Here is a 27,284-nt window from a genome sequence, read left to right on the forward strand (position 1 = left end):
CTCCTTAAATAGCCTTGGCTCAGTCAATTCATGCTTTAAGAGGAATCATTATTAACATTTGTTATTAATATATGTTTCTAGGACAAAACGTTTGTATCATGATACTTTTCTGCCCAGAAACCAAAGAAGAAGGAAGGAAAAGCAATTAGTATGACTTCTTTCTTTGACCATTAAACTAAGTAAGTAGGCCTCTTTTTGTGTATAATGGATGGTAATGGGTATTCTATTTGATCAAATCATGTGAAAATTTGGAACAATAGGCCTTGGCTGCCTTCAATTCCTCTATTTAACTCAAAGAAGTCATTTGGGACACTCAGAAATATGTAAAAACAATTTTTTTTCATTCCTAAAGAGACCCTGGAGTGTGCTTCGGATGTTAGGCATCCTGTATGTATGGAGATGTCCTGAATTTAATGATTTTTACCGTGTGCCCTATATTAACTTTGTCAGAACACCCAAAACATTCTGTACTCAGCTTTTTTCAGTATACTACAAGACTTTGGTAGTTAGAGCTCTTTTCCACCACAGTAACTGGTACTTAAATCACTTACATGGCAACTCAAGCTGAAAATCATATCTTCAGAAATAAAGACCTATATTATCCCTCAACTTTCCCTATAGGTTTGTCTGAGGGAAATCCAAAAGGAGAAACTGAGAATTAAAAGTAGTTACTTTTCATATTCATGGAAAGAAAAGGCTGTTCTTTGGCCAAAGTCCCAAGTCATGAACAAGTAACTACCATTAGAGAGAACTTCTGGTCAGAGCACATGATCAGTAAATCAGCCAGTCACCAAGAGCCACACTCAAATAACTAGCTTCTGAAGGTTAACAAATCAGTAACAGCCTCAGCTTCTAGAAAAGTATAAGTGCCTCACTCCACTGAGGAGGATTCTAAAAGTGAGATGGTCAACAAGCAGCCTCACTCCAACAACCACTAACACAGTTGAAAACATGTCAATACCTAAGCACTCTCCCTTCTGAATGCTCACTAATCCCTGAACACCATACTTCCCAAAACCTTATGTAACATTAGCTCTGGGTTTCTGCAGGAAGAGTGTATTTACAACTGGCCCTTAGAGACAAACTGGAAGCTCATTATTTTTTTGAATCACATATCAAGTTCAACTTACTGGTTGTTTTCCAACTTTGCAACCCTTTCAATGGTTCAACTTGTTCATGATTAGTTATGAGTATGGACTTGTGACAGATGAACTGACCCAGCTGCAAGATGATCAAATTCAGTATTTTCAATTCCTTTTGAAGTATATTGAACTATTATCTATTTCTTGGGTAGGTTTAAACCCCAAATGCCAAAATTCTAAACAGTTTTATCAACTGGGAAAAAGTTCTTTTGAAGCTCTCTGTACAGTATGCAATTGTTCCTTTACATGAAAAATGGTGGGACGTCAAATATAAGCCAACATGTACTAACAGCTAAACAAAAGAGGTGAGTGATTTCTTCATACAGTACTAGAGAAGGTAATACAATCAATTTTTTGGACTGAGATAAACTTCAAATATATAAGAATTGCAACAGACACTGCAATAGTTTTCCACATAGCATACCATCAGTCTTTCTACTTAAATGACTATTTGAATGTACTACTACCAGAGTATTTTCTGATTCCAAAATTGCAAACAAACTTTCAGGTGTCCAATTGAAATCCACTGCAATAATTAAAGAATGCAATGGCTCTCTTTGCAAATACAGAAATCATCATAGATCTACACATCTACACATCTACATAGATCTACACATTGTACATGTTCAGTTGTTAGGGCACAGCCCTGGGTGTAAGTAATCACAATGCAGAAAAAATGTTTCCTTTGCTTGTATATTACTTTTCTAGTGAGAACATCTAGTGAGAAAAGGGTCTGCTTTTAAGGCTATTTATAAGTAAAATCCCTTCGAAATAAGACTTCAGAGACTTGTGCATAGCAAACTTGTGCAGAGACTGCCTTAGTGAGTTAATGATAAAAACTGTACTGCTTTTGTGAAGATAATATAAGTACAAATTTTTATGGGTGTTTGTATAAACACGTAGAAAATGTTCACTTGTAGCAGAAGCAAAACATGAATTATTCTAAGAAGGAATTGGTTGTCCTTACCATATTTTGCATAATGTTGCTCAAAGAGCATCTGATGTCTTTTCTCTTGACATTGAGGTTATTGTCAATATATTCTTCTCTTGCTTCATCATCTATGCTGTTTGAAGTGAGTGATTGAAACATTTTTATGATTTTGATGACATTTGTTCAATTCTCTAGCATTCACCAAACCTGTTGGCTCTCTTTAACAAATGCAGTTGAGAGAAATCTCAGTGTATATGAAGGACTGAAATCATGCTTTAATCATAAAACAAGCCTCAAAATATTCTTGTTGACTTTTTAAATAATACATTGAGTAAGGCCTACTTATTTCTTTTTCAGAGTTATCTCTAGTAATAGGATTTTAAAAATTGGAAGAAGTGCAAACGATGTTATGAGTTATCCCATTGATTAAAACTGAATGTGTTGAAGAAAGAATTAAGACCTGTCTTCAAAATGTAACCCTCTGAGGGGAGGGGCCAAGATGGGGTAACAGCATGGAAGCTTTGGGTCTCTCATCTCTGAAATGCAGCCAGATCAACACTAAACCATCCTGCACACCTAGAAAATTGATTTGAGGACTGACACAACAATCTGCACAACCTGAGCCACAGAACTTGGTAAATATGTGGTGGGGAGAGGTGAACCAGAGAGAAAGAACCCACGGAGGGCAGGGCGCTGTTATTGCTTGCCACGAGAGAATGGAGATGGGGGGAGAGTATGGGAAAACATCCCCTCCCCCTAAAGCAAGTGGAGAGAAAAGAAAGAGCATGCAAGGGACTGAACAAAAAAGGGAGAAAGGAGAAAGGAGAGGGTATAAACTCCACTAAGATACTATAAACAGGGGGAGGGCAGAGTCTGTAACTCCACAGCTCAATACCTCGCAGTGCTATGGTGGGAAGAGTGGATCCCCAGGAGCAGAGAGTGAGGTCAGAGGGGTCCTTGAACCACACGGGTAGGTTGGTTCCCCTCCTAGGAGGACATCTGGTAGAGGTTGTGCACCCACCCCACAGGCAAAGGTCCTACTGGTTCCAGCAGAACCACATTGGCTGGTGTTGGAACCAGGATGTGAAGGGGGAAGCCTCGTGCCCAATGTGTGTCGTGATTTACCATAATCCCTGAAACGCTGCTGCTACACGATCAGGTGAACTTTCTCGGGGGCAGGCTGGCACGCAGCTGCAGTCTCTGGGTATTAGCAGCAGCATGGTCTGGCGAACATTCCTCGGAGCAGGTAGGCACCCAGACATTGCTCAGTAAGTCCCTCCCCTAGAAGATCAGAATGGGTCAAAGCTGCAGTCTCTCAGAAGTGAGGAGCTTGGAAACACAGCCATATCTGAGATAAAACTCAGGAGGGAGGTGCCACCTGGCAGCCTGACAGCTTGGTCACAACTTGTAAAAGTGGGGAGTGGACGAAAGCCAAAAGAGGGGTGATCAACTGCCAGTCTGGGAGAGCACAGAATTCTGATACTAGAGACTGGATAACTGGATGAGGCCATTTTCACCCATGCCAAGCATGCGCATATATGCCTACATGTGCCACAACAATCCACCCCAGTAACCTTAGCAGTGCCATCTAGCGGACAATGAAGCCGTTACACTAAGCCCCACCCAACTGGGCCAACCTCACTCTTCAGAAACACAAGTCTCTCTGCCAGTTTAGTATATGGACCATAAAGTGATTCATAGTTTGACCGCTAAGGGAAACCGATGTAACTTCAATCATATTTCAATCTGTTTATAGGTCTATGAATTTTTTCTCTTCTTAATCTTAAATGCAGAAAGAGAAAAATAGTTTTATTTATTTATTTTCAATTTCTTAAAAATGTTTTTCTTTAAAATTTTTTTTTGTAATTTTATTTTACTTCCATCATTTCATTTTATTCTATTTTACTGTATTCATTTTTCAAATTTTCAGAAGTTTTTCTTTTCTTTTTCTTATCTTTCCCTTTTTTGTCTAATCTATCAAGCTCTATTCAACAACCAGACCAAAACACACTTGGGAACTAGCATCCTTCATTTGATGATTTTTATTTTTAAATTTTAATTTATTTTTACCTTATAATTCTGTTTCTTCCTTCAAAATGACCAAATAAAAGATTTCACCCCAAAAGAACGAACAGGGAAAAATGACACCCTGGGACTTAATCAACACAGATACAAGCAAAATGTCTGAACCAGAATTTAGAATCATGCTAATAAGAATACTATCTGGAGGAGGGCACTTGTGGGGATGAGCACTGGGTGTTATACGGAAACCAACTTGACAATAAACTGTTTATAAAAAAATAAAAGATAAAGAAAAAAGAAAATTAGAAAAAAGAAAAGAATACTAGCTGGAGTTGAAAATAGATTAGAATCCCTTTCTGCAGGGATAAAAGAAGTAAAAGCTAATCAGAAAGGAATATAAAAAGCTATGACAGATCTGCAGTCTCAAATGAATGGTACAGCGGCAAGTATGGATGAAGCAGAGCAGCAAATTAGCAATATAGAGGACAAACTTATGGGGAGCAATGAATCAGGAAAAAAAAGGGGGAAACAAAGGCAAAAGAGCACGATTTAAGAATTAGAGAAATCAGTGACTCATTAAAAATGAACATCAGAATCATAGGGGACCTATAAGATGAAGAGAGAGAAAAAGGGGTAGAAGGTTTGTGTGAGCAAATCATAGCAGAAAACTTTCCTAACCTGGGCAAGGAAACAGATATCAAATCCAGGAAGCACAGAGAACTCCCATTAGAGTCAACAAAACCGACCATCAAAAAGGCATATTATAGTCAAATTCGCAAAATACTCAGGCAAGGAAAGAATCATGAAAGCAGTAAGGGAAAAAAGTCCTTAACCTATAAGGGAAGACAGATCAGGTTCACAGCAGACCTATCCACAGAGACTAGGCAGGTGAGAAAACAGTAGCAGTATATACTCAATGTGCTGAATCAAAAAATAAGCACCCAAGAATTCTTTATCCATCAAGGATGTCATTCAAAATAGGAGAGATAAAAAGCTTCCCAGACAAACAAAGGAGTTCATAACCACTAAACCAGCTCTGCAAGAAATTTTAAGGGGGACTTTCTGAGGGGAGAAAAGATAAAAAAAAAAAATGACCAAAAGCAACAAAGACTAGAAAGTACCAGAGAACAACACCAGAAACTCAAACCCTACAGGCAGCATAATGGCAATAAATGTGTATCTTTCAGTACTCACTCTAAATGTCAATGGACTAAACGCTCTAATCAAAAGACAGAGAGTAACAAAATGGGTAAGAAAACTAGATCAATATGGTGTTTACAAGAGACCCATTTTAGACCTAAAGTCACATTCAATTGAAAATAAGGGAATGGAGAACCATCTATCACGCTAAAGGTCACCGAAAGAAAGCCAGAGTAGCCATACTTATATCAGACAATCCAGACTTTAAAGTAAAGACTGTAACAAGAGATGAAGAAATGCATTATATCATAATTAAGGGTCTATCCACCAAGAAGACCTAATAATTGTAAATACTTATGCTCCAAATGTGAAAGTACCCAAATGTATAAATCAGATAATCACAAACATAAAGAAACTCATTGATAATAATACCATAATAGTAGGGGACTTCAACACCCCACTCACAGCAATGGACAGATCATCTAAAAGAAAATCAACAAGGAAGCAGTGGATTTGAATGACACACTAGATCGGATGGACTTAAGAGATATATTCAGAACATGTCATCTTAAAGCACCAGAATACACATTCTTCTCCAGTGCACATGGAATATTCTCCAAAATAGATCACATACAGGGACTCAAATAAGCCTTCAACAGTACAAAAAGATCAAGATCATACCATACATACTTTTAGACCACAATGCTATGAAACTCACAATTAACCACAAGAAAAACTGGAAAGAAAACAAATATTTAGAAAGCAAAGGCTATCCTATTAAAGAATGAATGGACTAACCAAGAAGTTAAATAGGAAATTAAAAAGTACATGGGAGCCAATAAAAATGATAAACCACAGCACAAAACATCTGGGATGCCACAAAGGCGGTCATAAGAGGTAAGTATATAGCAATCCAGGCCTTCCTAAAGAAGACCTAAGTAAGGTCTCAGATACACAATCTAACCTTACACCTCAAAGAGCTGGAGAAAGAACTGCAAATGAAACCCAAAACCAGCAGAAGACAAGAAATAATACTGATTAGAGCAGAAATCAATGGTATAAAAAAAAAAACAAAAAAAACACCAAAAGCAGTAGAACAGATCAATGAAATCAGGAGCTGGTTCTTTGAAAGAATTAACAAAATTGATAAATCCCTCGACAATTTGATCAAAAAGAAAAAGGAAAAGTACACAAATAAATAAAATCAAGAAAGAAAGAGAGATCACAACCAACACAGCAGAAATACAAATAATAAGAATATTACGAGCAATTATGCGCCAATAAAATGAGCAATCTGGAAGAAATAGAAAACTTCCTAGAAACATATAAACTACCAAAACTGAAACAGGAAGAAACAGAAAATTTGGACACTCTTGTAACCAGAAAAGAAATTGAATTAGTAATCAAAAATCTTCCCAAAAAACAAGAGTCCAGGGCCAGATGGCTTTTCAGGGGAATTATACCAAACACCTAGTCTCCTGAAGCTGTTCAAAATAAAAAATAAAAAAAAAAATTTAAAAAAAAGGAAGGAAAACTTCCAAACTCTTTCAATGAATCCAGCATTACCTTGATTCCAATACCAGAAAAAGATCCCACTAAAAAGGAGAACTACAGATGAATTTCCCTGAAGAACTTGAATGCAAAAATCCTTAAGAAGATACTAGCCAACCGGATCCAACAACACATTAAAAATATTATTCACCACGACCAAGTGAGATTTATACCTGGGATGCACGGCTGGTTCAATAGCCACAAAACAATCTATATGGTTCATCACATCAATAAAAGAAAGGACAAGAACCATAAGATCCTCTCAATAGATACAGAGAAAGCATCTAACAAAATACAGCATCATTTCTGATAAAAACCCTCAAGAAAGTCAGGATAGAAGGATCAAAACGAGATCTTAAAAGCCATATATGAAAGCCCCACCACTAATATCATCCTCAATGAGGAAAAACAGATTTTTCCCTAAGGTAAGGAACAAGACAGGCATGTCCACTCTCACTACTGTTATTTAACATAGTATTGGAAGTCTTAGCTTCAGCAATCAGACAACACAAAGGAATAAAAGGAATTCAAATCATCAAGGAGGAAGTGAAACTTTCACTCTCCACAGATGACATGATACTCTATATGGAAAACCCAAAAGATTCCTACAAAAAACCTGCTAGAACTGATACATGAATTCAGCAGTCATAGGATATAAAATCAATGCATAGAAATCAGTTGCATTCCTATACACCAAGAATGAAGCAACAGAAAGAGAAATCAAGGAATAAATCCCATTTACCTAGGGGTACAAAATACCTAGGAATAAACCTAACCAAAGAGGTTAAAAATCTATACACTGAAAACTATAGAAAGCTTATGAAAGAAATTGAAGAAGACACAAAAAAAATAGAAAAACATTCCATGCTCCTGGATAGGAAGAACAAATATGAAAATGTCAATACTACCCAAAGCAATCTACATATTCATTGCAATCCATATCAAAATAACACCAGCATTCTTCACAGAGCTAGAACAAGCAATCCTAACATTTGTATGGAACCAGAAAAGACCCCAAATAGCAAAGCAATCTTGAAAAAGAAAACCAAAGCTGGAGGCATCACAATCCCAGACTTCAAGCTGTATTACAAAGTTGTAATCATCAAGACAGTAAGTTACTGGCATAAAAACAGATGTTCAGACCAATGGAACAGAATAAAAATAACCCACAGAACAGAAATGACCCAGAAATGGACCCACAAACATATAGCCAACTAATCTTTGACAAAGCAGGAAAGAATATCCAATGGAATAAAGACAGTGTCTTCAGCAAATGGTTCTGGGAAAACAGAACAGCAACATGCAGAAAAATGAACCTGGACCACTTTCTTAAACCATACACAAAAATAAACTCAAAATGGATGAAAGACCTAAACATAAGACAGCAAGTCATCAAAATCCTCTAGGAGAAAGCAGGCAAAAACTTTGACCTCAGCCACAGCAACTTCTGACGCAACAAATCTCCATAGGCAAGGGAAACAAAAGCAAAGATAAACTATAGGGACCTCATCAAGATAAAAAGCTTCTGCACAGTAAAGGAAACAATAAGCAAAATTAAAAGGCAACTGACAGAATGGGAGAAGATATTTGCAAATGACCTATAAGATAAAGGGTTAGTACCCAAAATCTATTAAGAACTTATCAAACTCGACACCCAAAAAACAAATAATCCAGTGAAGAAATGTGCTAAACACATGAACAGATACTTATCCAAAGAAGACATCCAGATGCCCAACTGACACATGCAATGATGCTCAACGTCAGTCATCATCAGGGAAACACAAATCAAAACCACAATGAGACACCACCTCGCACCTGTCAGAATGACTAACACTAAAAACTCAGGCAACAACAGATGTTGGCGAGGATGCAGAGAAAGAGGATCTCTTGTACACTGCCGGTGGGAATGCAAACTGGTGCAGCCACTCTGGAAAACAGTATGGAGGTTCCTCCAAAAATTAAAAATAACTACCCTATGATCCAGCAATCACACTACTAGGTATTTATCCAAGGGATACAGGTGTGCTCTTTCAAAGGAGCACATACATCTGGATGTTTATAGCAGCACTATTGACAATAGCCAAAGTATGGAAAGAGCCCAAATGTCCACTGACAGATGAATGGACAAAGAAGTGGTATATATTTATAATAGAATATTACTCAGCAATCAAAAAGAATGAAATCTTGCCATTTCCAACTCCATGGATGGAACTAGAGTGGATTATGCTAAGCGAAATTAGAGAAAGGCTAATATGACTTCACTCATATGAGGACTTTAAGAAAAAAACAGGTGAACATAAGAGAAGAGAAGCAAAAATAATATAAAAGCAGGGAGGGGGACAAAACATAAGGGACTCTTAAATATAGAGGACAAAGGGTTGCTGGAAAGATGTGGGAGAGGGGATGGGCTGAATGTGTAAGGGGTATTAAGGAATCTACTCCTGAAATCATTGTTGCACTATATGCTAACTAACTTGGATGTAAATTTAAAAAATAAACAAATTATACAAAAGAAAAAGGTATCCCTCTGGTGTCAAATCTGTTCTTAAAGGGGCAAATATGCCTTATGAACAGGAAAAGAAATTCCAACTTGAAGTGGATAATTAGTATGGTACTTGCTCTATCTTTTGAAAGAATTTTAGAACCTTGAAGAATTCAGTTCTTTTATCTGGATGTTACTAGTTGTCCAGCATGGGAAGAAGTGGAATCATCCTGTGCAGTGCTGGAGAAGAGAATAAAATTTGATGACAATATTCTGGTTTTGTCAATGGACATTTTAAAGAATGCAAAAGCAAGCTAACAAGGGCAATGATGAGAGTTGTTAACTTCACAATGCTAATGTCGTGTGTGTGTGTGTTTTACCAACAAGTGTTTACAAGGAAAGAGAATGAAATAAATTGGATGTGACTGCTGCAGAAACTATGTTATAAATGGAATAATTGCAAACCATTTTAGAAGCAAATTCTTCAAAACAAGGAACTGTTAAGGCAAGTCAAATCATCAGGTAATTACAATTCAAGAAAGAGGTATATAATCTAGATACTGAGAAAGATGAAATGAAATGGAGTCATTTATGTCAAGGGGTTTTAAAACAGATCCAGGAGGCCATTTAGGAAATGAAGCTTAGGGGCGCCTGGGTGGCTTAGTCGGTTAAGCGTCCGACTTTCGCTTAGGTCATGATCTCGCGGTTCGTGGGTTCGAGCCCTGTGTCGGGCTCTGTGCTGACTGCCAGCTCAGAGCCTGGAGCCTAATTCACAGTCTGTATCTCCCTCTCTCTCTGACCCTCCCCTGCTCACGCTGTCTCTCTCTCTCCTAGAAATAAATAAAAATATTTAAATAAAAAATTAAAAAAAAAAGGAAATGAAGCTTAGACATGTCACTTCACAGGGTGGAACCATGAACTTTTGACTAGGCCAAACCTATGTGGGTCCAAACTGCAAATATTCCAACAACTCAGTCTAAACACTTGCTACAGGAAGAGATTTTCCTTGGTGATAGTCTTAGCAACCAGTTGTCAGCCAAGATTAGTCGTCTGCCAACACCGATCAAAATTCTTTGTATACAACATATATAAGCACCCCTTTTTGTCTTAAAATTAATTTATTTTAATTCCCTGGGGGGACACAGTTTGGGTTGCTACTGAATATGTGCTTCCTGAATTGCAATTCTGAGACCCCAAATAAATACTTTTATTTCAGTTCCACCTCTTAGTCAAAAATACTTAAAATTTGTTTCAGATAAACAAGAAACAACTTTGAGTATTTAAAATTATATAGTATGCCCCATGCAATATTTCTTTTTTGTCTTCATATACATATGCATACGCAATTAGAAACATTCAAAACTAATTGAGTACCCGTGTTCTTATTTCTTAACCCTGGGAGCTCTCTATGTGTCTCCTAGGCATTCTTACTTTTGCAGGTCCTACCTCATATTATACTGAATATATTAAAATACAATCACATCCACATTAAGAATAATTTTCTGTTGCAAAAATATTAAAAAGGAAGTTTTTAAAACTGTTATCATCAAAAGAAATACACCACATTTCCATTTTATTAAATAACTTTTAAATAATGCTAGATATTGGACAAGTCAACTATTGTCTTTAATATTGATATTGACAATATCGAAGATTGCCTGTTCAGTAATAAGTAATAGAGAGGGTTGGTATTATTCATTTCAGGAAAAAGAAAATTATGCAAAAATTCCAATGGAGCTCCTTCTTTCCAATCAGAAAAAAAAAAAAAAGATGGTGTAGCACTCATATACACCGCATAGATAAAAATTTGCTTGGTGTGTGGAGGCTGGGTGGTTTAAAAAAAAACAAACCCAGATACTAAAGAAAGAAAATGTAAAGAGTACATAGGAGGAGAGGTAACCTTCAGAGAACTAGGAAAAATGGGGGAGGGATACACCTGGTACAGTGTATCCACATGTGAAACAGAGAGGGAAGGTTTTCAAAAACCACTAAAAGAAAAAAAATAAATTTGGAGACCACAATTACGACTAGTATTAGATTATCCTATATATGGAAGTAACCATATGAGAAATGGATTTTCCTGAGGAATTCGAGAAGGAATTTATACCAATATCCAAGCTCAGACTTTTAAACCTATGTGCTAATTGCTATATAAGCCATCTGTGAGCTAATTACCAGACCACCTTTCAGCTTCTCACTGAATCCGAAACCTGAGCTGGAGGACATCACCTGGGCGAGGACTAAGACTGGGGGACCAGAAAACTCAGTAACAAAACAAACAAACAAACAAAAAACTATTTCACTGCAATATTTTAGACATCAAAATTAGTGCAAAAGAATTTTATGATGAACAAATTATCAAAGTTTTAAAAGCAAGACCGAATCTGATCAGCCTTGACTCACCTGACTCACTTAACCTTAATCCTGGTCCTGGAGGAATTCTTTTTTCGCCATTCCCTAACATTTTCTGGGCCTGAGTCGGGCACTTTGCTGGCTTCTCCTTGGCCCTGGCCCTGGTGGATCCTACCCTTAAAATCCTTCATCTTCCACAGAAACACACACACACACACACACACACACACACACACACCGAGTTACACACATTCATGCACTTCAAAATGTTCCTTGTTGTGAACCCTGTTCACAAGCTATCAGCTCTTCCTCCAAGAATTGAGTTCTTGCCTCCATTCGGCAACTTTGGTCTTAATATTAAATGCAACTTAACACAATTTACGATATAAAAATATTTCTCAATTACATTATTTTCTGGATCTGTTTTTGCATCAGATGATGAAATCTTCTCAGGAACTGTGGTTTCCAGAAATGTTTTATCAGGATCTAAAATAAAAATAAGCAAAGTTATTTCAATATACCTGTAATCCTACATTGCCCATATCTAAATCCAATTCCGCATTTGTTTCTCTATAGTACCTACTTTTTTTTGGAGGGGGGGTTGTATAATCTATGTATCTATCCTTCCTTTCCACTGTCTGGTCTGGTCGTTCTTTTTTTTTTTTTTTAATGTTTTTTATTTATTTCTAGGAGAGAGAGACAGCGTGAGCAGGGGAGGGTCAGAGAGAGAGAGGAAGTCACAGACTAAAACAGGCTCCAGGCTCCGAGCTGGCAGTCAGCACAGAGCCCGACGCGGGGCTCGAACCCACAAACCGCGAGATCATGACCTAAGCGAAAGTCGGAAAGTCGGACGCTTAACCGACTAAGCCACCCAGGCGCCCCTGGTCTGGTCGTTCTTAACCCACAAGTTTCTTGGCCTTGTCAAGAGATCAAGTTTTTATTCTCTCTCTCTTGCTCTCTCTCTCTCTCAAAGTCTACACACATCCAGAGAGAGAGAGGGAGAGAGAGCAAGAGAGAGAAAGAGATCCCTAGCTAGGCAGTTTGACAGTTTGCTTAGGTAACACTGAATAAGAAACTATGGCACTGTAAAAGAGGTATGGAAAGAGGAAATACAGGTGCAGCAAAAAAGTGCGATCATTTGCAGGGGAGAGATAAAGAATACTGAGTTCAAAGGTGATATGCAATTTTCAGTGAAGCAGGTGAAGGACAGCAGTCATCAAATCAGGACATGATTGACAAATAGCTTCTTTATGGCGATGCAATTGTTTTTTAGAATAGCAGAATTTTGTATGTGGAAAAGACCCCATTACTCCATTTGTGCCCGTTTTACATAAAGAATACCCAGAGACGTGAAAAGATTTTCTGCCTGGAGTCAGCCTCTGCTTTCTTGGCCACACGCGCCCCAGGCGAGGGGCACAAAGAAAGTGGGTATGGAGAGTGCGGGGCTTTGATAAGGTCTGGGTCTGGAGCCTGGACCAAAAAGACAGCCCCCTAAGCGAACACAGTCCTCCCCGGAAGCCTAGATGGCGAGGGGGAACAAGTATCTGGACTTACTGGGGTCTGCGTGGAGCTCTCCAAGTCGGGTGAGAAGGACCAGAAGAAGGAACATGGCTCCGCTGTCTTGGAGCCCGGCTGGCGGTGTAACAGCAGTTGAATCGTTGAGGAAGGTGGAAGCCCAGCTCGCGCAGGGTGCCGCGGGTGCGCACCCCCTGGGGGCAAGAGCTGGAGGCGCCGCGGGAAGGAGCTCGCGGGAGAGGCCGACAGGGGGCTCTCGCTCACTCCGGTGACCCGGAGGCGGCTTAGCTAGCTCGGTTAACAGGGCTGGGCAGACCCGGAGGGCTCAAGGACAGCTTGTCAAGACCCACACACATTCGGTTTATTAAGGAAGAAAAGGCTGTGAAATTTCAATTCTCAGATTAGGGTGGTGCCTGGTAAGGCTTTTGTTCGTATCTTGCGCTTAGTCCAACGACTTTTGAAATAATTTCTAGTTACAGTGAGGAGAAAGAACAAAGATAAAAATGCGCAAGTTACTGATAACAAATGAGTCTCCTCTTACTATATTTACATATCACCCAAACAGGCAAAATGCTTGTATTTGCAAAAACTGCTGCAAACACTGTGGCTTTTATAAATTCAAGTTCGTTCAATAAACTATTATGGGCCAGCTGTTGAATGCAGATCTCATACAATCGCTTGTCAAACACTCGTTTCCAACCATCTTTGATATCTTAAATTATTATTGATACACTCTGTGTACTCCTGTAGCCCCTTGTTTTTACATTTCTATCAATAGTGCATTTAGGTTTTCTAAATTTAGGTTTTCTCAACATCCTTGCTAATACTTGTTATCTCCTGTCTTTTTGATGATAGCCCTTCTACTAGGTGTGAAGTGATATCTCATTGTGGTTTTGATTTGCATGATGAGCATTTATGAGCATCTTCTCATATAGCTATTGTTCATTTGTATGCCTTCTTTGCAAAAATATCTATTCAGTTGTTCTGTCCATTTTTTAATATTATAAAAATATTATTTAATATATTGGGTTTTTTATTGTTATTGAGTCATATGAGCTTTTTTTTTTTAATTTTTGAGAGAGAAAGAGAGGCAGGCAAAGAGAGAGGGACAGAGGATCCAAACTGGGCACTGTGCTGACAGCGCAAGCCTGTCTCAAATTCACAAAATGCGAGATCATGACCTGAGTCGAAGTCGGACACTTAACCAATTGAGCTACAAGGTGCCCTGAGTCATATGATTTTTTAATAGATTTTGGATATTAACCACTTATCAGATATATGATATGCAAATATTTCCTCCCTTTCCATGAGTTCCTTTTTCATTTTGTTATATTTCTTTTGTTGTACAGAAGCTTCCATCCCACTTATTTTTGCCTTTATTCCTTGTGCTTTTGGTGTCATAACCAAAGAAATCATTGCCAAGACCAATGTCATGGAGATTTTGCCTATACTTTCTCCTAGGAGGTTTACAATTTCAAGTTTTATGTTTAAGTCTTTAAATCATTTCTAGTTAATTTTTACAAGTGGTATAAGACAGGGCTCTAATTTCATTTTTCTGCATGTGGTTATCAGTTTTCCTAAAACCATTTATTGAAAAAACGATCTTTTCCCCATTGAGTATTCTTGGCTCCCTTGTTAAATATTATCTATACAGGGGTTTATTTCTGGGCTCTCAATCTGTTCCATTCATCTACATGTCTACTTTTATACTTGTTTAGTATACTCTTTTGAGATAACTATAGCCTTGGAGTATAGTTTGAAATCAGGAAGTACAATGCCTCCAGCTTTGTTCTTTCTCAGGGTTACTATGGCTATTTGAGGTCTTTTGTGGTTCCATAAAATCATAGGATTGTTCTTTTCTATTTCTATGAAAAGTACCTTGGAATGTTGATAAGGATTGCATTGTAGATTGCAATCTACAGATGGTTTTGAGTACTGTGGACAATTTTAACAAGAGTAATTCTTCCCATCCATGGACATGGATTATCTTTCCATTTATTTGTATCATCTTCAACTTTTTTTTTTATCAAGACTTATAGTGAAAGATCAGATCTTTCACTTCCTTAGTTACATTTATTCCTAAGTATTTTATTATTTTGATGTATTTTGAATGAGATAACTTTCTTTTTCAGATTGTTAGTATGTAAAAACGTAAATGATTTCTGCATGTTGATTTTATGTTCTGCAAATATTGAATTTGTTGAGTTCTAAGAGTTTTTGTTTGAGACTTTAGGATTTTCTTGTATAAAATTATATCATCTGCAAATAAAGTCAGTTTTACTTCTTCCTTTCTGATTTGCATGGTTTTTGTTTCCTTATCTTACCCAATTGTTCTAGCTAGGACTTCCAGTACTATATTGAGTAGGAGTGGTAAGAGTCAGCACCCTTGTGTTGCTTCTTATCTCAGAGGAAAAGCTATCAACCTTTCACTGTTTGGTATGATATTTGGTGTGAGTTTGTCATATATGGCTCATTATAATGAGATATGTTCCTTCTATGTATCCATATATTGAGTATTTTTATCATCAAGCAATTTAGATTTTGTTAAATGCTCTACCTGCATCTATTGAGATGATCATATGGTTTTTACCTCTCATTCTACTAATGTGGTGTATTACATTTATTGATGTGTGTGTTGAATAACTTTTAAATTTCACAGATAAATCCCATGTGATCAGAGTGTAGGTCTTTTTAATGTACTGTTGAATTCAGTTTGTTAATATCTTGTTGATAATTTTTGCAACTGTGTTCATACGGGATATTGGCTGGTAGTTTTCTTTCTTCATAGTGTTCTCATCTGGCTTTGATATCAGGGCAATACTGGCCTCATAGAATGAGTGTGAGTGTTCCCTCATCTTCAATTCTTAGAAAAATTTGAGAAGGATGTCATTAATTCTTCTTTAATAGAATTTACTAATAAAGCCATCTGGTCCTGGTCTTTTCTTTGTTGGGAAGTTTTTGAATACTGATTCAATCACCTTACTTTTTATTGATCTGTTCATATTTTTTCTTTCTTCAGGATTCATTCTTTGTAAGCTGTATGTTTCTAGAAGTGTCTCCACTTTTTCAAGGCTATCCAATTTATTTGCATATAGTTATTCAGAGTAGTAACTTATGAGCTTACATATTTCTCTTGTATCAATTATAATGTCTCCTTTAATTTATAACTTTTGAGTCCTTTTCTTTCTTAATCTAGTTAAAGAGTCATCAATTTCTAAAATCTTTTAACAAACCACCTCTCAATTTTGTTGATCTTTTCTATTATTTATTTAGTCTTCATTCCATTTGTTTCTGTTCTGTTCTTCCTGTCCTTTCTTCTGCTAAGTTGGGGACTAGTTTATTCTTTTTTCCCTAGTTCCTTGAGCTTTAAAGTGACATTATTTGAGATTTTTCTTTTATAAATAGCTATAAACTTCCCTTTTAGAACTCTTTTGTAGCAGCCCATAAGTATGTTATTTCCATTTTCATTTGAGATTTTAAAACTTTTCCTTTTGATTCCTTTTGATTTTGAATTCTTTCAATCCATTGTTTATTTAGAAGCATGTTAATTTCCACTTATATGTAAGTTTTCAGCTTTCCTTTGATGTTGATTTCTACTTTCATACCATTGTGGTCAGAAAATTTACTTGAATTACTTCAATTTTCTTAAATTTGGTATGACTTGTTTTGTGGTCTTTCATATGCTCTACCCTGGAAAATGTTATGTGAGCACTTGAGAAGAATATGTATTCTTCTGCTATTGAATGAAATGTTCTATATATGTCTGTTAGGTCCATTTGGTATAAAGTATAGTTGAAATCCAATGTTTTCTTGTTGATTTTCTATCTGAGTGAACAATCCATTGCTCAAAGTGGGATATTAAAGTCCCCTGTTATTACTGTTTTGCTGTCTACTTCTCTCTTCAGATCTGTTAGTATTTGCATAATTAAGTAACTGCTTAACATATAATTTGCTTAACATATAATTCTCTCTTTAGATCTATTAGTATATGCTTAACATATAACATATCTTCTTGGTGAGCTGAACCCTTTACCATTATTTGTCTCTTGTTGCCATTGTTGGCTTAAAGCTTATTATGTCTGATATAAGTACAGCCATCTCTGCTGTCTTTTGGTTTCCACTTGTATGGGATATCTTTTTTTTATCTCTTCGGCTTTGAGCTTATGTATGACTTTAAAACTGAAGTGGGTCTCTTATAGGCAGTATATACTTAGGTCATGTCGTTGTTGTTTTAATCCATTCAGTCATTGTGTCTTTTTGATTGGAGAATTCAATCCATTTACATTCAGAGTAATTATTGATATGTAATGATTTACTAATGCCATCTTGTTATTGTTTTCTGGCTATTTTGTAGTTCCACTGTTCCTTTTTCCCTCCCTTTCTGCTTTTCTTAAACATCAACATTTATAATACTAATTTCTATAGATCAGGAATCCTGGCAGCACTTATTAGATCTTCTAATTTAGAGTCTCTTGCAGGTAGGAAACAAGATGTTACCTGGGGATACAGTCATCTTAAGGGTTAACTGGAGAAGGATCCACTTCCTCCTGTACTTGTTGGCAAAATTCAGTTCATGTACTATTGAGCAAGAGCCCTTCATCTTTTCCTGGTTCCTGGAAAAAGGTCATTCTCAGTTCCTTCCTATGTGTGCCTATTCAAGGTGTTTCTCAAAACTGGCACCTTGCTTCATTAGTGCAAGCAAGGGAGAAAAGTCGGAGAAAGAGAGAATAAAACATGACAGGAACATTAGTTTTTTATTATCTAATCTTGGAAGGGACACCCCATCTCTTCTGTGGTATTCTATTTGTTAGAATCAAGTCAGTAGGTTTCACACAGATTCAATAATAGGAATCAACCAAGAGACAAAAGTATGAGGAGTTATAGATTTTTGGGATCCATTCAATGATTGAAGATATGGTCTAGCTTACTGAATGGGCCACGTGTGCTTGTAAAGAATTTGTATTCTGCTGTTGTTGGATGATGTGTTCCATAAATGTCCATTACCTTTCATTTGTTAGTGGGATAGTTCATTTCTTTATACCTTTATTGTCTAAGGTCCTATAAAGTACTGAGAGAAATGGAGAATTCCTTAACTAATAATAAAATCATAATGGAGTTCTCCTTTCAGTTCTGTCAATTTTGCTTCATGTATTTTGCAGCTCCTTTGTTTTCTTCATATACATATAATACTGTTATGTCTTCTTAGTGGATTGACCCTTTTATTATTATGTAATGTCACTCTGGTACTTTCCTTTGCTATGAAGTCTACTTTTATGTTAATGTAGCCATTAAAGCATTCTCCTGTTAGTGTCTGCATCATATATTTGTTTTTATCATTTTACCTTTAACCTACATATGTTATTATATTTAAAGGGAGTTTTTTTTAGAAAGTATATAATTGTATCATTTAAAAAATCTATTTCTACAATCCCTGTTGTTCAACTGATGTTTTTACCATTTATATATAATGTAATTATTGACATATAAGAATTTAACCCTACCCTTAAGTTATTTGATTTCTATTTGTTGCTGCTCTGTGTCCCATTTCTGACTTTTTGTAAGTTATTTGAATATTTTTCAGCACTACATTTTAATTTATACTATTTTGAAGCCATATAAAAACAGTATAAACTAAAAAAAAATCTGTATAACCATGTAAAAACTAAAAGTTTCCTTCTAGTTGTTCTATATGTTCTCTAGAACATATATTATATATTATAATATATATACATAGCTTATTGCAGTCTGCTAGTATTAACATTTTATCACTCTAAGTGGAATGTTGAAAACTTATCATTTAGGCCCCTTTATATCTACACAAAGTGATCCCCACTATAATTGTCTTAAATATTCTCTGCATATATTGAGAACTTTACCTAGCGGTGTTATAGTTTAAGCTTTTAATCATCAGACTTTTCAAAATTCAACAGTAAAAAAATGATCTATTGTGTTTGCCCATGTATTTAGCCTTTCCATTGTTGTTCTTTCATTCTGGTATTTCAAGTTTGCTTTTAATATAATTTTCTTTCTTATGAATTTCCTTTAGCTATTCTTTTAGAATATGTCTGCTAGTTACAAATTCTTTTTCTTTATCTCAAAATGTCTTTCACTTTCATTTCTGAAAGGTATTTTTTTTCTGGATATAGAATTCTGTATTGAGAGTTATTTTAGCACTTGAAAGTAAATGTTCTGTTACTTCCTTTGTCCTCCATTATTTCTGAGGAAAAAACTGTCATTTGAATCAGGATCCCACTCATTAACTTAAGTAAAGAGGACCATCACCTTGTTACTGCAAGGTGGTGAGGGCGGAAGTCAGAGTTCCACACACAGGCTGACAGTGGATGTTGAAGATAGGATTTCACTCACTGGCTCTGCTACTGCAGTGCTTGTTGTGGGAGAGGAGTGCCACTTTTTTCACATATTATTTTTCTCCAGAGAAACAGTAGTGGTTAATTCAAAGTTTCTAACAAGGTGGAGGAGTTAAGATGGTGGAGAAGTAGGGGTCCCAGGGTTTTCTGTGTCCCTCAAACACAGCTATATTGAGGTCAGATCACTTGGAACATCCAGGAAACTGATATGTGGAGTAGAAGAAGAATATCCACTGTTGGAGGGAGACAGTGTGGCAGGTAGAAGTTGTGCAGAAGTGAACTGGGGGGAGAAAAATCATGGCACCACAGAGGGGAGAGAACCCTTCCTGTGGAAAGACAAAAGTCAGAGAAAGAGAGATGGGTGGAGAAAGTGTGGCACTGAGTTCACACAAGAAGAAACCCTCTCTAGACCACAGACTGGGAATCGAGAAGTACTGAATGCCACAGGGTTTTCTTTGTTGTTGTTGCTTGTTTGCTTGCTTGCTTGCTTGTTTGTTTTTTGCAAACAGTGTTTGAGCTCAAACCCTGAGATTTTGGAAGTGTACAACTTTCCCCAGAGTGGAATGTGGTGTGCACTTCTGGGGTGGAGGGAGCTGGATGTGGATAGCATTCATTCTTGATAAAATGAATACAGCAAATATAACAAAATATAGCATCCATTCTTGATAAATAAACTGAAATAAAGTAGGGACTGAGGGAATATACCTCAACATTATAAAGACCATATAGAAAAGACCCACAACTAATAACATCCTCAATGAGGAAAAACAGATACGTAATAGAGTACTGGAAGTCCTATTGTCAGCAATCAGACAATAAAAAGAAATAAAAGGCATCCAAATTGGCAAGGAAGCCACAGATGATATAATACTCTATGTAGAAAACCCAAAAGACTCCACTAAAAATTGCTAGAACTGATACATAAATTTGGCAAAGTTTCAGGATATAAAATCAACGTACAGAAGTCTGTTACATTTTATACACCAATAATGAAGTAAAAGAAAGAGAAATTAAGGAATCAGTCCCATTTACAACTGCAACAAAATCAATAAGATACATAGGAATAAACCTACCCAAAGAGGTAAAAGATCTATAGTCTGAAAACTATAGAAAAACTCTATGAAAGAAATTGAGGAAAACACAAAGAAATGGAAAAATAGTCCATGCTCATGGATTGGAAGAATATAGTTAAAATGTCTATACTACCCAAAGTAATCTACATATCCAATTCAATCCCCATCAAAATACCACCAACATTCTTCACAGAACTAGGACAAAGAATCCTAATATTTGTATGGAAGCAGAAATGACACTGAATAGCTAAAGTAATCCTCAAGAAGAAAAGCAAAGCTGGAGGCATCACAATTCTGACCTTCAAGATGTATTACAAAGGTGTAGTCATGAGGACAGTATGACACAAAGATCGAAGGAAGAGAATAGAAAACCCAGAAATGCATCTACAACTATATGGTCAATTCATTTTCTACAAAGCAGGAAAGAATATCCAATGGAAAAAAGACCGTCTCTTCAGCAAATGGTAATGGGAAAATTGGACATCGACATGCAGAAGAATGAACCTGGACCACTTCTTACACCATACACAAAAACAAACTCCAAATGGATGAAAGACCTAATGTAAGATACGGAAGTGCTGATGTATAGGGGCACATGGACCCCAATGTTCATAGCAGCACTCTCAACAATAGCCAAAACATGGAAAGAGCCTAAGTGTCCATCAACGGACGAATGGATCAAGAAGATGTGGTTTATCTATACGATGGAATACTACATGGCAATGAGAAAGAATGAAATCTGGCCATGTGTAGCAACATGGATGGACCTTGAGGGTGTTATGCTGAGTGAAATAAGTCAGGCAGAGAAAGACAGATACCATATGTTTGCACATATAGGAGGATTAGGAGGAACTTAACAGAGGACCATGGCGGAGAAGAAGGGGGGAAATAAGGAAGGAGAGCGAGGGAGGCAAACCATGAGAGACTCTTGAATGCTGAGAACAAACTGAGGACTAATAGGTGTGGGGGAGAGAGAAGAGGCCTGATGGGCATGGAGGAGGGCACTTGTGGGGATGAGCACTGGGTGTTATGTGGAAACCAACTTGACAATAAACTATTAAAAAAATAATAAATAAATAAAAGACCTAATGTAAGAGAGGAAACCATCAAAATCCTAGAGGAGAAAGCAGGCAACAACCTCTTTGACATCTGTCACAGCAACTTCTTACTTGACATGTCTCCAGAGACAAGGGAAACAAAAGCAAAGATGAACCATTGGGATCTCAACAGGATAAAAACTTTTGAAAAGTGAAGGAAAAAATTAGCAAAGCTAAAAAGAAAGCAACAGAATGGGAGAAAATATTTGCAAATGATATATCAGATAAAAGGTTAGTATCCAAAGAAAGAATTTATCAAACTCAGTACACACACACACACACACACACACACACACACAAATCCAGTGAAGAAATGGGCAAAAGACATGAATAGACACCTCTTCAAAGAAGACATCCAGATGGCCAACCAAGACATGAAAAAATACTAAACATCACTCATCATCAGGGAAATACAAATCAAAACCACAATGAGATACCACCTCATACCTGTTAGAATGATTAAAATTAACAACTCAGGACATGACAGATGTTGGTGAGGATGCATAGAAAGACCCCTTTTGCACTGCTGGTGGGAATGCAAAATGCTGGTGCACCCACTCAAAAATGGTAAGGAGGTTCCTCAAAAACTTCAAAATATAGCTATGCTATGACCCAGAATTGCACTCCCAATATTTATAGCAGCATTATCAGCAATAGCCATAGTATGTAAAAAGCCCAATTATACATCAACTGATGAATGGATAAACATATGGTGTAGATAGATAGATAGAGAGATAGAGAGAGAGATAGATATAGTGGAATATTACTCAGTGATCAAAAAGGATGAAATTTTGCCATTTGCAAAATGTGGATGGAACTAGAGTGCATTATGTTAAGCAAAATTAGTCAGAGAAAGACAAATATCATATGACTTCACTCATATGAAATTTAAGATACAAAATAAATGAACATAAAGAAAGGAAGCAAAAATAATATAAAAACAGAGAGGGAGACAAAGCCTAAGAGACTGTTAAATACAAAAAACAAACAGTGTTGTTGGTGGGGTGCTGGATGGGGGGTGGGCCAAATGGGTGAGGGACAATAGGGAGGAAACTTGGATGAGCACTGGGTGTTATACCTAGGTGATGAATCACTGGATTCTATTCCTGAAATCCTTATTGCACTGTATACCAACTCACTTGGATGTAAATTTAAAAACAGTAATAAAATAAAAATAAACCAAACCAAATAAACAAAAAGAAGGGCACTTGTGATGAGCACTGGGTGTTGTTATATGTAAGTGATGAATCACTAAATTCTACTCTTGAAACCAATATTACACTACATGTTAACTAACTAGAAATTAAATAAAAATTTAAAAAAACACAAAGCAAATAAACACAAAATAAAAGTGCTGAAAGGAAAATAATGGCAATTTAGAATTCTATGTGCAATAATTAGACATATCTTATGAAAATGAAAACAAAAACTGTTTCAAATGGGAAAAACAGGTGAAAGAATCATCACCATCAGTAGCACACTGTAAGGAATACTAAAGAAAGTTATTCACGCTGAGGGAAATGATTCCATATGGAAGCACAGATCTGTAAGAGGAAATTAAGAGTACCTGAAAGATTAAACATGTAGGTAAGTGAAAAAGACTAATTTTTTGAGAACACTGTTGACTCTTTCAGGTGAAAATAACAGCAATATATAAGTGGAATTTATTAAGTGTATAGAATTAATGTAGTGGCACCAAGGGTAGGAGGAGGTAACAAAAATTATACTGTTGTTAAAGTATTTTGTTGTTAGGTAGGATAATATTATTTCAAGGTAGACTGTGATAAATTAAAGATAAATATTATAATCTCTGGAGTGGCTAGCAAAAATATTAATATTTAAAAAATATAGCTAGAGGGGCACCTGGGTGGCTCAGTCGATTAAGCTTCTGACTTTGGCTCAGGTCATGATCTCATAGTTCATGAGTTCAAGACCTGCATCAGGCTCCATGCTGACAGAGTGGAGCCTGATTATAATTCTCTCTCTCCCTCTCTCTCTCTTAAAATAAATAATAAAGTTAAAAAAAAAAAAAAAAAGCACAGCTAGAAGAGAATAGGGAAGAAAAAGAGATTAATCCTCAATTGCCCTAAAAGAAAAACAGGCGTAGGGAAGAACAAAGAAATGTGGGACAAATAGAAAGCACATAACAAAATGGTATGCTTAAAACAAACAGTATCGGAAATTATATTAAATGTAAATACTTTTAAACATTGCAATTTGAAAAAATTATAGTACTGAATTAAAAAAATACAAGATTCAACTATATTCTGTTCACACCAGATACATCTTAAATATAAGGAAAGATACATTGAAAGTTAAAGGATGAAAAATATATCCCTATGCAAAGAACTTTTTAAAAAGTTGGTATGGCTATATTAATATCAGAAAAAAATGTAAAATAAAAACTAAGACTATTAGTATAGATAAAAAGAATTATACGATGATAAAGGGTCAGTTCAACAGAAAAACATACCAATCCTAAAGATATATGCACTAAAATATAACTTGAAAATATGTGAAACACTAATATACCTAAAACAACATATCAACAACAATAATAGGCAATTTTAACACATTTCTCTCAGGAAATAATAGAAAAGAGAAACAAATTTTAAAGATTTCAAAAATACTGGTAACAAACTTGACTTCATTGACATTTTTCAACAATTGCAAATTGTCCATTTTTTTAGTGCACATGGAGCATTCACCAAAGTAGATCATAGTATGGACCATAAGGAAAACAACAATTTCAAAGGATTGAAGTTGTGTTTGTATGTTCTCTGCCCATGACTGAATTAATTATAAATCAATAAGAAAAGACTAAACTGAAAATATCAAAATATTTAGAAGTTAAACAATACACTTCTAAGTAACCTAGAATTCAGAGATCAAAGTAAAAATTAGAAAATATTGTGAACTGAAGAAGAACAAAAATACAACGTATCACAATTCATGAAATTAAGCTAAAGAAGTATATAAAGCAAATTATACCTTTAAAGTATTTGAAAAATGTTTAAAATAAATGATCGAAACTTTCACTTCCAAGAGCTAGGAAAGAGCAAATTTTAAAAAGCCAGAAATCAATGAAACAAAAAACAGAGATGCAATAAATAAAAAGAAAAAAAGACAAGAGGTGGTCTGAAGAAATTAATAAATTTTAGTTAATGTGAAAACACTTATCAACCCTGATCAGAAAGATCCCATAAAAGGTTAATAACACTAAAAAAGGTTATTAAGAACAGCTTTTTGTGAAAAGATTGACCAATAAATGAAATGGATAAACTCCTTTAAGTTTACAATATTTGAAAAAAAACTATTGCAAGAATAAATTAAAAATCTGAATAGTACTCTGTTAAAGAAATTGAATCCGTAATTAAAGTATCACTCACAAAGCAAACTCCAGTTTCACCGGTGAATTCTGACAAATATTTCATTGGAAAAGTAAACAATTTCATAAAACTTTCAAAAAATGAAAATGAGAGAAACTTTACCTAACTCAATTTATCAGCCTTACCACTAAACTCTGATAGGGGTTACCCTTTGTCCCTGAGACTCAAGCCCAAGTTCTCTGGGTCTTTCTGTCTTCTGGGATTCACCCTGTGGGTCACTTAGCAAAGGGACAAGGGAAACGTGGGGGACAGAGCAAGAGTCCTGGACAGTAGTATAGTCCTCAAGCACAGCTTCCCTCAGAAGCCTAGATTGGGGATTTGGGGAGGGTGAGGTGGGCAAATATGTGGATTTACTGAGATCTGTATACAGCCAGCCTTCTCACCTCCGCCAAGTCCGGTGAGAAGGACCAGGGGGAGGAACATGGACTACCACCCAGAGCTCTTCCAGAGTGAAAGCGGGTGACACAGATTCCCAGCATCTGGGGCCCCAGGCAAGTAAGCAGGAATGGGTGGTAGGAGAGCTGGGAAAAAGAGCTCAGGGAACCTGGTTAGGATGGAGATTGCATGAGTGGAGATGAGTATCTTCAGTTAACAGCCCTAAAATGACAAAACTGAAGCCTCAGGGGTGAAAGAAGAAAGAAAAACAGATGCACATGCAAATAGTTCCACACTCGATTTATTGTTTCCTTCAACTGTGACCAAGGGAGCATTGGTGGAATTTTCATTTCTCAGTGAGATACTCTGTGATATCCATTGCTTTCGGAAGGAATTACTAGTTACTGTGGAAGAGAAAAAAGACACACATGCTTAAGGTACTGAGAGCAATAAATTCCCTTCCACTGTAAAATATATGAACTGGGGATACTGCCAAGCAAAAAATTCACATGTCCAAAAAAAAAAAGTATTCTAGGGGCTCCTGGGTGGCTCAGCTGGGTAAGCATCTGACTCTTGATATCAGCTCAGGTCTTGATCTCAGGATCATGAGTTCAAGTTCCACATTGGGCTCCAGGTTGAGCATGGAACCTACTTAAAAAAAAGGTTTTGCAATTTTGCTTGTAAATTATTTGGCTGTGAGTAAAATTTATGCAACAATTTTATGAGATTTCTGGAGAAGCCTCATTTTTAATCAGAAGTATTTGCAAATGAGAAAATCTTACATTTTCCTTCATACAATAAAATGTTCATGGATATGAGTCAAGCTGCATTATTTTGGAAATTGAAATATATATTAATTTTACTTTTTCCATATTTTGAGCCAATCTGTTTGGTTTTTCATGTTGTAATTGTTTTGTTTTTGGCAGTTGGAAACTCATAGGACTTAAATATTGTGCCTACAATGCCTAACAGATAAAGTGGCCCTGATTATGAATTTACTTTATAGGACAATTTACATATCAGATATCTTATTAGATTCAACCCTTTAATTCCATTCTACCACAAGAGATCATTTCCAACAGACTTAAGAGAACTTTATTGAACTGAAGAAAAAAGACTAATAATAAGAGTAGAGAAGATTAATACATTTTTTCTGATGTAGTACTTTACTAATTCAACTACCCAATAAATACTACAGATTATGAATTTCATTTTAATTCCAAACATATTTAAGAGACAGCTCCTAATGTATTTACCTGCTGTTATGTGTTTGGGTGCTTTCCTGTGATTTGGATCTAAATAAATAAGGAAATAATACTTTTAATTTGATACAATACAATACAATAAAGTTGTTTATATTTTTAATGGAAGTTTCTTCCTCTTTCCCTTCAAAAGATGGTAAAAAAGAAATATCTGCCAAATGTCTACATTTATACTGCTTATTACCAAGAGTCAAAATCAAATTCTTGGGATGTTTTTCTAATTTTTATATTCATAGATTTATTTCTGATCCTTTAATCAAAAGAATTGGAGAAAAAATAAATTGAAGACAAATTAAATGAGGTTTATTGACAGAGAAAATAATACAGATGCTAAGACTAGGGAGATAATTCAGTGATAAGTGATATAATTTTACCCTTCCCATCCTTTCCCTACCTCTGCGATTCTGTATCTTCAGAACTTAAAGCAGATTTTTCCAAGTATTCTGACTGTGAAACACCCCTTTTTAATATACAGTTGATCCTTGAACAACAAAGGGGTTAAGGCTGCCAACCCCCAGAGTCGATGACCACACATAACACTTTTGACTCCCCCCAAATTTAATTACTTCATAGTCTACTGTTGAC

At 36.1% G+C, this 27,284-nt stretch overlaps 2 protein-coding genes across 6 annotated transcripts in view; both read right to left on the reverse strand.

The window, feature by feature from the left end:
• Window positions 1–13,277, reverse strand: part of LOC144235920 (disintegrin and metalloproteinase domain-containing protein 5-like) — a 112,753-nt gene extending 99,476 nt beyond the window's left edge. For 3 of the 5 annotated variants that reach the window (XM_077769532.1, XM_077769533.1, XM_077769531.1), the window contains exons 1-2: window positions 13,175–13,277; window positions 12,027–12,106 (exon numbers count right to left, since the gene is read on the reverse strand). In XM_077769532.1, the coding sequence (XP_077625658.1) occupies window positions 12,027–12,106; window positions 13,175–13,229 (135 nt within the window). In that variant the 5' untranslated portion in view covers window positions 13,230–13,277. Of the gene's footprint in view, window positions 1–2,109; window positions 2,148–12,026; window positions 12,107–13,174 lie in introns of those variants that run through there. The other 2 variants (XM_077769535.1, XM_077769534.1) reach the window with 2 other exon arrangements.
• A 12,382-nt stretch (window positions 13,278–25,659) lies between these two features.
• LOC144235935 (disintegrin and metalloproteinase domain-containing protein 32-like) overlaps window positions 25,660–27,284 on the reverse strand; it is a 149,509-nt gene continuing 147,884 nt past the window's right edge. The window contains exons 25-26 of the mRNA XM_077769550.1: window positions 26,694–26,732; window positions 25,660–25,841 (exon numbers count right to left, since the gene is read on the reverse strand). Coding sequence (XP_077625676.1) covers window positions 25,660–25,841; window positions 26,694–26,732 — 221 coding nt within the window. The remainder of the gene's footprint in view (window positions 25,842–26,693; window positions 26,733–27,284) is intronic.

The sequence above is a fragment of the Crocuta crocuta genome, unplaced genomic scaffold, assembly GCF_008692635.1.
Source record: "Crocuta crocuta isolate KB4526 unplaced genomic scaffold, BGI_CrCroc_1.0 scaffold698, whole genome shotgun sequence".
NCBI classification, from domain to species: domain Eukaryota; kingdom Metazoa; phylum Chordata; class Mammalia; order Carnivora; family Hyaenidae; genus Crocuta; species Crocuta crocuta.